At 34.6% G+C, this 15,248-nt stretch overlaps 1 protein-coding gene across 4 annotated transcripts in view; it reads left to right on the forward strand.

Annotated features, from left to right (window-relative positions):
* The window catches only part of DPY19L4 (dpy-19 like 4), a 67,474-nt gene extending 52,413 nt beyond the window's left edge, over positions 1-15,061 (forward strand). For all 4 annotated transcript variants that reach the window (XM_006729766.3, XM_031024220.2, XM_031024221.2 and 1 more), the window contains 4 exons: positions 950-1,032; positions 4,192-4,324; positions 8,892-9,050; positions 10,683-15,061. In XM_006729766.3, coding sequence (XP_006729829.1) covers positions 950-1,032; positions 4,192-4,324; positions 8,892-9,050; positions 10,683-10,847 — 540 coding nt within the window. In that variant the 3' untranslated portion in view covers positions 10,848-15,061. The remainder of the gene's footprint in view (positions 1-949; positions 1,033-4,191; positions 4,325-8,891; positions 9,051-10,682) is intronic.
* The last annotated feature ends 187 nt before the right edge of the window (positions 15,062-15,248 follow it).

The raw sequence follows: 15,248 nt of genomic DNA on the forward strand, positions 1-15,248 counted from the left end.
AGACACTTAATGACTGAGCCACCTAGGCATCCCTAAATAAAATCTTTAAAAAGAAAAGGGGATTGGGGCGCCTGGGTGGCTCAGTTGGTTAAGCGACTGCCTTCAGCTCAGGTCATGATCCTGGAGTCCCAGGATCGAGTCCCGCATCGGGCTCCCTGCTCGGCAGGGAGCCTGCTTCTCCCTCTGACCCTCCTCCCTCTCATGCTCTCTGTCTCTCATTCTCTCTCTCTCAAATAAATAAATAAAATCTTAAAAAAAAAAAAGGGATTAAGAGCACACTTATCTTGATGAGCACTGAATAATATATGAAATTGTTGAATCACTATATTGTACACCTAAAATGAATATAATACAGTATGTTAACCACACTGGAATTTTAAAAAAAGTATTTTGGCAACTCCAAACTTTAAATATGAAGCTAATTGCCAGTAAACCTGTGAATTATTTTACCTGAAATTAATTAATTGTGTGTGCATGAAAGATACAACTGATGATTAATTGTTTGGTAATGATAAAATTATTTATTGAGTCTAGGCAGTAAATTAAACATAAAATATTTATTTATTTTTAAGAATTTATTTATTTGAGAGAAAGAGTGAGCATGAGTGGGGGGACAGAGGAGAGGGAGGGGGGAGAAGCAGACTCCTCACTGAGCAGGGAGCCCAATGTGGGGCTTGATCCCAGGACCCTGAGATCATGACCAGAGCCAAAGGCAGATGCTTAACTGACTGAGCCACCTAGGGAACCCTAAAATAGATTATTTAGATTATTTGTACTGAGAAGGATGAGCTGCTCACTGAAAGACAGTAAAAAGATCCATGACATTTTTCCCATGAGAACAATGTTTCAATATTGTTTGTCTTATGTTAGTCTCTTAGTCTTTTGAAATACTCTGTAACAGTTTTAAACTTTCTGGATACTTACACAGAAATTTTGTTTTGCATTTTAGTTTTTTCCAAGATTAATGACAGAATTAATGGAACTGCAAGAATTTTATGACCCAGACACAGTGGAACTTATGACCTGGATAAAGTAAGAATTGAAGTGCTTTTAAGACCGTTGTTAAACAATTATTGCATGCTATCTAACTGATTCAGGGGAAATAATAAATGCTTTTCCAAATTCTCAGAAGACTCAGAATTTTACCTCCATGCTTTTAGGGATATTTAGTTTTTGATTGGACCTATAATTTGAATTTTCTAATTGAACTCTCTATTGAAAATATAGTATTGACTGGCTGACTCAGTCAGAAGAGCATGTGAATCTTGATGTCTAGGTTGTGAATTCAAGCCTCATGTTGAGTGTAGAGATTACTTAAATAAATAAAAAATTTTTTAAAAAAAGAAAGAAAATATACCATTGATAAGTTTGAAATTTGAGACTCTTGCCATCAGATACCTAGAAATGTGGAATATAAATGAACAAATATTCCTTTGGATAGTCAACAGGATGCTTCTTTTGCCCTGGGTTGGAGGTGGATGAGTGGTAGATTGCTAGTCTTGGTAACCAAGTTTACCAAAATTTAAAATTTTAATTTTTATACCCATGCATATTTTAATGCCCACACAGGACAGAAGATGTGGTCTTCGGCCAATGGGTGTAGTGAATTGTAATTGAGACACCTTTTTCCCTCTCCCAACACATGCATATAACTAAGGGACTCTCAGAGGGCTACAGTACCAGTGAAAGGATAGACTAACAAATTACCCATAGGAGTGCTAGAAGAAGATGATAAGAAAGCATGTCTTTCTTGGCTTCATCTCTTGGTCAAAAAAAGTCTCTCCTCTGAATTTGTAGCAGTGGATCTGAATTCACATGGGTTTGCAGTTTGAAATTATACTTGTTTAATTCAGGAAATCCCCAGTCAAGAAATTACCATAAAAAGTGGTCCTGGGGTGGTTTGGAGTGCCTGATAGGTTCTCAGCCCAGGCTACACAGGTTTCCACAGATAAGAGTTCATGAAGATGAGCTCTAAAATTACAAAACACATGAGGAAATAGTCCAACACAGTAAGAATCAGCTGTTGTTTGAGATAAACAGCAGAATTAGACCTCTAGCAATTTTTTGTTTATTTATTTATTAATTTACTTGAGTAATCTCTACACCCAATGAGACCCTGAGATCGAGTTGCATGCTCTTCTGACTGCACCAGCCAGATGCCTCAGACCTCTAGCAATTTCTGATAATAAAATTTGTTTATGTCCGTTTTTGATGCATAATAGACTACCACAAAATTTAGTGGCTATAAATGATAAACATTTGTTATTTTGTACCATTTTGATAGTCAGCTGAGTCAGGGAAGTGGGGAGGATTCTTCTGGCCTGGGCCAGCTGATCTGGGACTGGGTAACCTGGCATGACCTCTCACATGTCTAAAGGTATCAGCTGAGGGGATGGAATTGACTTAGCCATGGGCCTGTTATCATACAGCCAGGTAGCCTGGGCTCATTCACAAGGTAGTGGCTGTAGAGTTCCCAAGAGCAGCAAAAGAGCACAGATGCCAATGTCAAGCATTTTTATTTTTTTTTATTTTTATTTTTTTAAAGATTTTATTTTATTTATTTGACAGAGACAGAGAGACAGCTAGAGAGGGAACACAAGCAGGGGGAGTGGGAGAGGGAGAGGCAGGCTTCCCCCCGAGGAGGAAGCCCGATGTGGGACTCGATCCCAGGACCCTGGGATCATGACCTGAGCCGAAGGCAGACGCTTAACGACTGAGCCACCCAGGCGCCCCAATGTCAAGCATTTTTAAAGTCTGCTCACTTTATGTTGTTGTGTTGGCCGAAGCAGGTCACATGACCAAGACCAGCATTTGCTCTGAGAGCATAGGTATGGGAGAAGAATCATTGCAGCCGGTTTGCAACTAGTCTACCCCATGGGTAGACACTATGAAATAACTACACTGAAAATTATTTAAGGGGCGCCTGGGTGGCTCCTGGGATCGAGCCGCACGTCGGGCTCCCTGCTCTGCAGGAAGCCTGCTTCTCCCTCTCCCACTCCCCCTGCTTGTGTTCCCTCTCTCGCTGTGTCTCTCTCTGTCAAATAAATAAATAAAATCTTTAAAAAAATTATTTAAGACATAGAAGAAGAAACTAAAACATGAAAAAGGAATGAAACACTATCAAAAATAGCCAGGAAAATATGGGGGGGGGAGACAAAAATGTTTCTAGAATAAGGAATAGGTTTATAGAAATGAGAATTGGTCTTATTGCTGTAAATACACCCTTCATATGTCTAAAAATTGTTTTCTTTTGATCACCCTTAACTATTGCCCATTAATATTTTTTGTGAATTTGTGTTTACCATTGTGGAACACTGACTATATAGCTTTGCATTGTTATTAACAAAAGAGGAAGTTCAATCTGGGTGTGTGATTTATCACAATATTTTCAAAACCAGCACAGGGGCCTGAACATTGAACATTGTGCATCAGGCAATCGGACATATATGTTACGTGGTGTAATTATCCTGTTTCATATTTGTTTCCCCATTATTGGGTGCACCCTAAGGACAGTGGCTGTGTGCCGCCTTTTATTTCCAGAGCTTGGCATTGTCCCTAGCATGTTGTAGGTGAATGTTGAATACAGGAAGTGATTAAATAAGTAAAGACAATCCTTCAGGATCTGCTTTTAGTTTTGTAAGTGGCATCTGTCTGGGACTTTGGATCATGGTTCAAAGTGGAGAACTACATGTGTTACCTGAAGACAGGTACATGGTAAAGCTAGGGAGGAAGCAGGAGGGTGGATGGATTGGGAAGAAGTTGAGTTATGGTGGTTAATATTTGCAGAAGGATAAATTTGAGAATTCACATTGTCATCATTGAATTGACTACACTATATATAAGGTAGTAAATTCCTGTCACTATATATACCCTGCATTATTTTTTAATAGTATTATTACCACCTGGCCTATATGTTTATTGTCCTCCCTCCAGTCTCTCTCAAAAGCAGGGACCTTATCTCCACCCCCTGCTTTAAAAAAATTTCTGTATTTTCAGCATTCAATATAGTTCCTGGCACATAGTAAGTGCTCCGTTTTTTTGAATGAGTTTATAAATGAAGTAAAAGCTGACATTGAAACTCAAGTATACAATACATTGTTGAGTTGCCTGCTATTTCAGAGTTGGTATAAATCAGTGATCTAAATAGTATACTTACCTTTTCAGTGTGTAAATCTGTGTGCTTCTTTACAGAAGGCAAGCTCCAGTTGCAGCTGTGTTTGCAGGGAGTCCACAGTTAATGGGCGCGATTAAATTATGCACTGGATGGATGGTGACCAGCTTGCCTCTTTACAATGATGATGATCTTCTCAGGAGAAATGAAAACGTAAGACGTTTTCGATTATGCATTTGGATCTTTTTAACATTGCTCTTTATTTTAGTGTAGCTCTGTAATGATGTATATGTTCCTGGTTAGCTAGGAAAATCCAAACAATTTTAGAAAGTTAATTAGCTTTAGTTTTTAAAAAGCTGTGTAGTATGTTTAAGCAAGAGGAGAGCCAAAATTAAAATACTAACTTCTTTTTTTATGAATAGTATTGATGTTTCTAGGAGAAACGTTTAATTTTCCACAAAGTTTCAAGGGAACTGACGTGTCTTATTTGGAAAATATTGTTGTTCTCAATCATATTATTGAAGGAAGGAAGGCTGTCAGTTACTATCTTGATACATTTTGTCTTTCCAAGCTAAAATTCTGTCTCACTGTGGTTTATTTTTCAGTTTGGGCTGTTATTAATAACTTAGTATAACATTAGAATGATAATCTAATTACTTACAGTTCAGAGAATATATTATTTTGAATGTTTAGTCTGGACATAAATGGTAACTTCATATCTGAGAGCAGTGACTAACTGAACCTGAATTCCAAATATTCTGTTTTTCAGTTGGAGAGAATTTCATATGGTTTTTAATCATGCTCTAAGCTAAGGAGGTAGTATTGCAATATAGAATTTAGCCTGTAAGAATGCAGACTCTGGAATTAGAATACCTGGACTCAAATGCTACTTCTGCCATGTACTAGCTCTGTGACTTGGAACAAGTTTCTTTTTTTTTAAGATTTTTTTTTAAAGGTTTTATTTAAATTCCAGTTTATTAACATACAGTGTAATATTAGTTTCAGGTGTACAGTATAATGATTCAACACTTCTAATCTCTACATCCAACATGGGGCTCAAATTTACAACCCCAGGATCAAGAATCACATGCTTTACTGACTGAGCCAGCCAGGACCCCTCTTTTCTTTTTTTCTTTTTATTTGCATTTCCACAATAGCTTTTTTAAAAAATTGAGGTATAATTGACACGTAACATTATATTACTTTCATGTGTACAATGTAATGATTTAGTATTTATATATATTACAAAATGGTTACCACAACAAGTCTAGTTAATGTCCATCACCATACATAGCTATAAAAAATTTTTTTCTTAAAATGAGAACTTTTAAGATATACTCTCTCCTGGGCGCCTGGGTGGCTCAGTCATTAAGCGTCTGCCTTTTTTTAAATGTTCAATACAGTGTTATTAACTATAGTCATTATGTTCTACATTTATTTTGTAACTGGATGTTGGTACCTTTTGATTCCCTTTACCCATTTTACCCACCTCCCACCCCATACATCTGCAACCACCAATCTGTTCTCTGTATTAAAGAGCATGATTCCTTCAGCTTTGTTCTTTCTCAAGATTGCTCTGACTATTCAGGGTCTTTTGTGGTTCCATTCAAAATTAGGATTATTTGTTCCATTTCTGTGAAAAATGTCATTGGAATTTGATAGGGATTACATTGAATCTGTAGTTTGCTTTAGGTAGTATGGATATTTAAACAATATTAATTCTTCTAATCCGTGAGCATAGAATATCTTCCCTTTTATCCGTGTCTTCTTTGATTTCTTTAATTTTGAGAAGTTTCTGAATCTGAATCTAGGAAGTGCTTACGTCCTAGTTACGAGAATTAGAGATAAATGCACCATGCCTGAAACATAGTAAACCTTAAATATTAGTTATTATTATGTTCTTATTTACTATTAAATTGTACATGCACACATACACACATAGAAACATAGAAAGTACAAAGAGGAGCTCAAAAGCAGGAACAAGCAATTCTGCTTACAAAAATCCAAGTCTTCATAAAGGGCATTCCATTGATCTGGGCTTTGAGGGACTAGTAGAAACTTGTTTGGAAAAAGAATGCATGTGATTCCAGGCTGAAAAAGTAACAGCTATGAAATTTGTATAGCCATGAAACTAGAAAATAAAATGAGGCCAAATTCTGAAGGACCTAGACTGTCCTGCTGAAGAATTTAGACTCACCCTTGAGGCATCTGGGAGTTATCAAAGACCTTTAATAAGCCTGGGAATGGAATGCTTAGATCTGTTGTAGAGAGTTAATTATGGTCAGAGCAGAAAACAGACTGAAGCAGGGAGAGGTCAAAGATGAAGGGACCTACCTGGTGGTGATTTACCTGAGAGGTAACCCCTGCCTTCGACTAGTGTTTGCTGTTACTTTGAAAGGTAGAGTCGCTCAGACAGAACGTATATCACATATTCCTGAACTTTATTTCTTGTGGATTTCTTTGTTGTCTTACGATTAGTCTTTTCCTAATACAGAATTTCAGAATCACTTAGAATTAGGTCAGACTTTTATTTATTTTTAGAGATTTTATTTATTTATTTAATTGACAGAGAGAGAGAGAGAGAGTGAACACAAGTAGGGGGAGTGGGAGAGGGAGAAGCAGGCTTCCTGTGGAGTAGGGAGCCTGATGCGGGGCTCCATCCCAGGACCCTGGGACCGTGACCTAAGCCGAAGGCAGTCGCTTACCCAAGTGAGCCACCCAGGTGCCCCTAGGTCAGACTTTTAATTAGGTTCTAATTAAATTTAAACATTTTGGAGTTTTATGTTTTATGTGACTTGACTATGAGACTAGGCACCAGGAATACTGCTGAACATCCAACAATACACAGAACAGTCTTCCTCTGTCCCAACAAAGAATTATCCAGCCCAAAATGTCAGTAGTGCTGAGACTGAGAAACCCTGTCTATCAGTGATGTTATTGCCATTGCAAAGAGATGTTTTGTTTTTTTTTTAATGCCCCATGAGTATGTTACAGTTTCTCAAAATTTAAAAATAAAAATGTATGTGAAAAACAATAAATAGATATAGGCTGGATAGAACTATTTCCATTGAAGCGTATTTAAAAGTAAAATGAGGGAGAAACTTCCTCTTGGTTTATTAGCATTCTGTGCACCACAGAATATTCAGGTGAGTATCTCTGTCGTATTGGCGGATGTTGGACCACAAGGTGCTGGATAACCAGCAACCCTAACATGTAGTAGATGGCTGCTGAGTATCAGATAGGTTGGGATGTTGTCCAATGTAGATTTCAAATCTCAGTAGTTTTAGGGCATATAGTATGTGGTACTTTGGGCTGGACATTTGTGATTTTATTATTTTCTGAAGGGTAGCAAGAGCTACTCCTATGTTAGCATTTCAGAAAAACTGAAAAACCTTATTACTTAATAAGATCCAGAACTAATAAGGTCAGCAGACTTGTAATGAAAAACACTATGGAATTAAGACATGAGTTTTATTTTATTTTATTTTATTTTATAGATTTTATTTATTTATTTGACACAGAGAGAGAGCACAAGCAGGGGGAGCAGCAGAGGGAGGAGAAGCAGGCTCTCTGCTGGGAGGGAGCAGGGAGCAGGGATCCCGATGCGTGGGATCATGACCTGAGCCGAAGGCAGACGCTTAACCAACTGAGCCACCAGGCGCCCCAAGGCATGAGTTTTAAGCATTCTTGCTCATTCAGTATTTTGTGACAGTGGTCAAATTATGTTTAACCTTGCTGATTTTATCTCCTGTATAAATGAGTATAAAATACTCTGTACATGGTAATAAAAATTGTAGGAACTATTATAACTCAATAATAAAAAGACAAGCCAATTAGGAAATGAGCAAAAGCCCATTTGCAGCAATGTGGATGAATGTTCAAGGCATTATGCTAAGTGAAAGAAGACAGATAAAGTTAAATAACTATATGATATCCCTTATATATGGAACCTAAAAAAGCCAAACTCATAGAAACAGCCAAAAACATAGAAACATAGAAATAGTAGAGTCATGGTTACCAGGGGCCGGAGGGTAGGGGAATGGGGAGATATTGGTCAAAGTGTACAAACTTCCAGTTATCAGATGAGTAAGTTCTGGGGATCTAATGTACAGTATGGTGATTATAGTTAACAATACTGTATGTACATTCTTGAAAGTTGCTAAGAGAGTAAATCTTAAATGTTCTCATAAAAAAAAAAAAAAGAAATGGGGGTGCCTGGGTGGCTTAGTCAGTTAAGTGTCTACCTTCGGCTCGGGTTGTGATCCTGGGGTCCTGGAATTGAGCCCTGCGTCAGGCTCCCTGCTCTGCGGGGAGCCTGCTTCTCCCTCTGCCTGACGCTCCCCCTTCTTGTGCTCACGCTCTCTTTCTGTCAAATATATAAATAAAGTCTTTAAAAAAGGAAAAAAAAATGGTAATAATGTGACACAGTGGAGGTGCCAGCTAATGTTATGGTAGTAATCATTTTGCAACATTTAAGTGTGTCAAATCAATACATTGTACACCTTAAACTTGCAGAATGTTATATGTCAATTATATCTCAATAAATCTGGGGGGGAAATGGCCAAAGGACTTGAATGGACATTTCTCCAAAGAAGATATACAGTGGACAGTGAATGAATTATGAATGTAAGCTTCTTGAGGGAAGGAATCAAGTCTTAGTGAATATCTTTATTTTCCATATATAGTGCTTAAAACTAAATCATAGTAGATGTTCAATGTATAGTTTCAAATAACAAGTTTTAAATGTTTTAAAATTACTGTTTTAATTATATTCTTTCAGATCTATCAAATCTATTCAAAGCGATCTGCTGAGGATATTTATAAAATACTGACATCCTACAAGGCTAATTACCTAATTGTAGAGGATGCTATCTGCAATGAGGTGGGAACCATGAGAGGCTGTAGGGTTAAAGATTTATTAGACATTGCAAATGGCCATGTAAGTAACCATTTGAGAAAATCTTTTTAACAAAAAAATGACTTTTTTAAACTTTTACTCATCAAACCTTATTTCTAGAACTTAACTAAGAATGTAATTAAAAGTTATATGACAGTGGGGGAGTGCATTAAAAGTAGTTTGAAGTATTTTTTCAATGTACAAAAGAAAATTTGGGCATTTTTGCAGAAAAAAATAATTTTACCAATACCTGGGTTCCTTATTTGTTGGCTGTACTTGTTCATGTTCCACATTTATGTACAAAAGACAGCATAATTTGATTTGAATGATTATTTTACCTTTTTATAATAATCTAAAGAGCAGCTGGGTGCATTGTTACATTATTATGTTGAGAATTTTCTGATAATTTGATTCATAGCTAGAAAAATCACTTACTAAATTATCACAGTCCCTGATATCCACAAAAATTAGTGTATTCAGAGCTACTTTGGTTTTTAGGATTTAGCTTTATTTTAATTTTTCATTAATTTTGGCTGTTTTACAAAGCTTTTTTACTTCTCAGCCTGCAATGTATACACTATATATCTGACAACTAAAAGAAAGACAGGGGAGCTTGTATATCTGGTAATTAGTGTTGTCTGGAGTGGGTGCCTTTACTCCTGGGAAAGTTGGGGTTGGATGACCTTAGAAGAATTTCATTTGGCCATTCTGAGTTGACATGCATGTTCTAGTCAGGTTGCAGCCAAGATTTTTTCTATCTCTTCCTAAGTAATAGCTCTTTCTCTTATTGTCCCAGACCAGTTTGGAGGGGAGAAATGAGTTTTTATGATTTCCACCTTTGTCTTTCTTCATGACCCCTTCATCCTGTAATATAAATGTATTCTGTGTTCTGCTGCATGTATTTTGAATTTTCTCTGTTGGTACTTGATATCTGTGATCTTTGGCTTAATTGGTGACAAAATGGAATTTTATTAAACATCAGGTATTCAGTAATTACTGCTGTGTTGCTACCTGCTATCTGGGGCCTTTTAATTCTGATCTTGGCTATCTCTCTGCTCCATTTGAAAGATCAAATTATTTCTTCTTTCATGTAATACCAGGCATGGACTTAAAGCTACTCCATCTTTTTACTCTAAAAGTTGGTTCTCTGACATCTTTCCTAAGCATTAGAAGAATGTTTAATATTTTAGTATAGAAAACCCTTCAAGCTAGTTAAGCTATCTTAGTGAACATCATTAAGGTAAGAATGTAAAGGTTTGCACTGGATAAGTCACAAAAACTTGCTTACTAGATAATTGTAAGTCATTTCTACATAAGGAGAAAACTTTGAATATATATTAAGAATATGTCCATTTCTCAATCTTAGTAGGCTCTATGATAAGTCAGAGGAATGATAATGGACTAGGGAGATAGTCTTCCATATTTGAGGATTTTAAAATCTTTTTGAAAATCAGAAACACTTTATACTGGTCTCAGTCTCAAGGGGAAGCTGAAGAGTTTAATGGAGATGGAGACTCTCTTATAAAGAGAGTTCTAGATTTGCTAAACAATGTGAGATAGTCCATGTGTAGCAATAATGTATTTTTTATATAAATATAGTCACTTGTACATTGATTGTGTTTCTCCTATAAACTTCATAGCCTTTTTAATACTGTGTTTCATATCTTTTGATAGGTGGTTTGTGAAGAAGGTGACAAGTTAACCTACTCAAAATATGGGCGATTTTGTCATGAGGTCAAAATTAACTATTCTCCATATGTGAATTATTTCACTAGAGTATACTGGAACAGATCCTACTTTGTATATAAAATCAACACTGTGATATCCTTTCAGTCTTGAAAGATAGCAGAGCCTCATTTCAAAGACTTCCATCACTTGAAATAAAATGTGATTTTCTTCTTACCTACATGGTGTCTTCTAGAAATCAGAGTATGGACATTTGAAATGTTGCTGCTGCTTTTTCCCTCCTGCTGTTAACTGGATTCAGAGTTCTGCAGGGAATAGAACATCAAGCATTACTGTCCTTTGGTAAAATGTCAAATCTACCACTCTGTAATATTCTGGTCAGGTGTTTTCCTTATGTAACGTTACATGGTCTTTAAAGACTTTATCTTCTCATTATCTTCTCAACTGTTATAAAATTGTCCTCATAAATCTTCATTCTGTCATAACATAGGTCTTGAATTTGAATATGTTCAAGGTCAGAGTATATTTCTCAAACATAACATTTAATAAATATGTCGTTTAATGTCATATAATTATAGACTAGAAGGAAGGAGCTCTTCTTACCCTCAAGACAGTTTCTGAAGGTATTTCATGGTGTATAATAGAATTGAAATATTATGATATTATTAATTTAAATGTTAGCTGAAAATATGTGACATTTAAATTAAAATTTGTTAACTGTATAAAGGAATGTGATTTTGAAGGATATACATAAAGGTATATCCAGATTTTCTATGATTTGCTTTCATCATCTGCTGCTTATATAACTGTGTACTTTCTTAGTAAAATATAGTACATGGTATTGCATTTTATTATTTTACAACTATTAAGTGGTTAACTTTTTTCACTTATGCCCATAAATTTAATACCAATTTAATCATGATAAAACAGTAACTCTTGTTACCTAAATATTTTTTAAAACAGATATTTAAAAGAATGTTGTTCAGGTTTTTAAAAGATATGGAATGGGGTATACAGTCTATTCACATATTTTATACTGAAGTATTAAGTGAAAAATTAAATCTTTATCAGAATAAGAATATTCTGATATTAATGACTAAAATGACATAACACTAAAATGAACAATTCCTGGAGATGGGGCAGATGCTACTAAAAATACTTATGCATACAGGTATGTTTATTATAAAACACAAATGCTATTATTTATGAAACTATGGTACAGTCTTCAACATTAAGAACAAAATGACAATTATTATAAAATTCACAACACAGTTTCACAACCTAAATGCTACATTCCTTTAGGTTAAGTGTTTTCATATTTTTAGTTATTTATTAAAAGAAATTCTTAAATGATTAGTTGGGCTGTATAAAGAGATTTGGGATAGATGTATCATTTTAATAAGAGAGGATGCATGTTTAATTTTACCTTATACATGTTTAGTGAGCAGATTTTTAAAATTTTCACTTGTTAGAGTGCTGTAAAAATTACAATTTCAGCACTCTAAATTACTACATTAGAAGGGAACATCTTTTCGTTAACTTTATTTACTGTTTTATATATATATATATATTTTTTTTTTTTTTTTAAAGTACAAAAGCACATGCATTCTTAGATTAGCTCTAGGATGTTTTGCTTTATTGGAGCTTCAGAATAATTGTTTGATGGCAGTGTCATATATCTGGTGCACTAGTTTTATTGGTTCTCATTTCATGCTTTTTATATAGTTTTTAACAATTATATTAACATAGTTAAAGGCAGGGCATTTCAGGTTCTCTATACATCTTAATAGTGAGTCACTAGTATTTAGCTTCAAGCCTTATGAAAACATTACTGTGGGGACGCCTGGGTGGCGTCTGCTTTTGGTTCAGGTCGTGATCCCAGGGTCCTGGGATCGAGCCCCACGTCGGGCTCCCTGCTGAGCAGGGAGTCTGCTTCTTCCTCTCTCTCTGCCTCTCCCCCTGCTTATGCTCTCTCTCTCTCTCAAATAAATAAATAAAATCTTAAAAAGAAAAATATTACCGTGGTTACCTAAGTGTACAGCAAATAGTCACCTGGTAGTCCTTGTGATCAGAGCATGTAAAACAATGCAATTTCAAAGTCAGCTTGCATATTTTGAAAAGAAAATAGAATAACCTATGTGGCATGAAATATTTAATTGAATTTTTATTGATTTATATTATGATCAAATGTGCTGAATTATTTTTGATGTGTTTTTTGTTTTTAGCTTTTGACATATACATATTAGTTGCTTTTGCTTCTGTCAACTTATTTCTTAAATAGATTTGGAGAAACTTTTTTTAAATGATAAATATTCAGTCAGCATCAGTTGAAAAGGAAAGTGTAAGCTTTATTATAGAAGTGATAATATTGGATATGAGAGATTAGCTTACTTCTATTTTAACTGTAGTTAAAACAGTAGTAGTAGAAAACTGAGTGAGGAGCATTTAATTTTCTCGCTTATTTGTAGAGTAACAAATGATTAAAAATTATGTAAGTAATTCCATTTGGGTAATTTACAGTTGTTAGATTTGACAATAAAAATCCACGAAAGGAGCAAAGTTTATGGTTTTAGGATGGAAGGAATTTCTCAAAGAAATACAAAACATACTTTGCCCTTGATGTTGCAGAACCATTGAAATAAGTGCCTTAACTTCTGTTTACTTTTTATTTTTCAAACAAATATTATGGACTTTTTTCCTTTCTGTAAGAAGATTTTGGTATCTTTTTCCTCATCATTAAGCACAGAGGAAGACTCCTCACTATGCTATTTTCAGTATTAACTTTAATTCATTAATAAGCAAATCTTTGGTAAGGGTACCAGTGGGATTTCTAGCCTGCTAAATTTATTGAGCTTCCCAAATGCCAAGCAGTCCAACAAATAAAACTTAATTGATAAGGTATATGATATTGACTCTGTGCTGGTTTATATTTTTTTCCAACTTTGGCGCCTATAACTTGGTGCTTTTTGTTAGACCAGTAGGATTTTACAGCCTAGGGAGTATGCATTGTACTTCAGAACTAACTTTTTTCTTCATTACTTTTTGTGTACATAGACAAGGATAGACATATATAAAAACAGCATGTTTTTTCAGGACATTAACCCAAACCACCAGTAGCCTCACTGTTGTGGCCCTCTTCCATGTACTCCAGATCGACTCAAGGAGAAGCAGAAATGGAGGTCAAAGTGTGTTACAAGTTGGGGCTGGAAAATACGCTTTAAAAAAGTAGGTTATTAATTTCTTGAAGGGCACAGTGAATAGCCATCTTACTAAACTGTTTTGTTTTTGAAAAATCACTTGTTTTTTTGTCCTTTCTATTTTTGAACTGTTAAAACATTTTATTGCCTTTAGTGGACAGATAAAAGTAGTGCCTCTCTTTATAAAATTGATGGGGTTTCTAAAAGTTCTATGTAAGTCAATCTTTTTGGTAAATTTATTTTAAATGCATGAATATTTAAAGATCACATGTTATGAATTCTGTATATTTAAGAACCTTTTGTAAAGCAAATAACTACTTCCTAATTTACATCCCAATATATTCTTTCTTCATTTGTCCACTTTTTAAAATATATAGGCTCTATTGTTGCTATTTGCTAATAGTTTTAGATCCCAATATGTATTGAAATTACAATTTTTGAAAAGTTGCAAGTAAAATTGAACAATTTCATATTAAAATAATAACTCATTATTAACTTTTTGAATGTTTAGAGTTAACACTTTAAATAAAATTAGATGTGAAACTTGCAAAGAATATATTTGACTCAACTATTTTCCATCCATTAAGGTTTCTAAACATTATACTTACTTGTTTTCTGTAATAAAAAGGGTCATTTAAGCACCAGATTTGCCAAATTTACCATAAAGTCATCTTTGAATTGTTTGCTTATATCCCTTAGAATTGACAACATTTTGCCTGACTTCTGTAATCCTGTGTGCAGTTCTATGAGAGATACCCTGAACATCTGACCACAATATTTAGTGGATTAATGGTATCAGATAGAAACATGCATTCCAAACTTCTAATCTGAAATATCTCATGAATAACTTTTTTATATTTTAAGTTAATAGCTTTGTACAGCTATTTAGCAAAGGTGAATATAGCTGCTTTTATGTATGTTGACTTCTGAATCATATCTGTAATAATGTATAACAGATTAAATGTGTTCCTCCTGTACTAAAGTTCTGTCTTTGCAAAAGAATAAAAGTTAATTTCAATAAATATAAATCCTTTAAGAGTTGGGTTATAAACTAGTTTACTTCAGATTTTGTAACATTAAATGTACTTTTATCAAGAATGAAATTATTTATTTCATGCTTAATTATACTCCTTATTTTGTTTCTATAATAAAACTTTTTAGAATTTTAAATTGTCTTTTATTTATATATGTATCTTTTTTGTTATAGCTTTAATGAGACATAATTTATATACCATTCAGTTCACCCATTTAAAGTTTACACTTTGACAGTTTTTAGTATATTGAGTTGTACAGTTATCACCATGATTAATTTTAGAACATTTTTATCACCCCAGAAAGAAACCCCATACCTTTTGGC

This window comes from Leptonychotes weddellii, chromosome 4, assembly GCF_054177405.1.
Source record: "Leptonychotes weddellii isolate Sample4059 chromosome 4, ASM5417740v2, whole genome shotgun sequence".
Taxonomy (NCBI): Eukaryota; Metazoa; Chordata; class Mammalia; order Carnivora; family Phocidae; genus Leptonychotes; species Leptonychotes weddellii.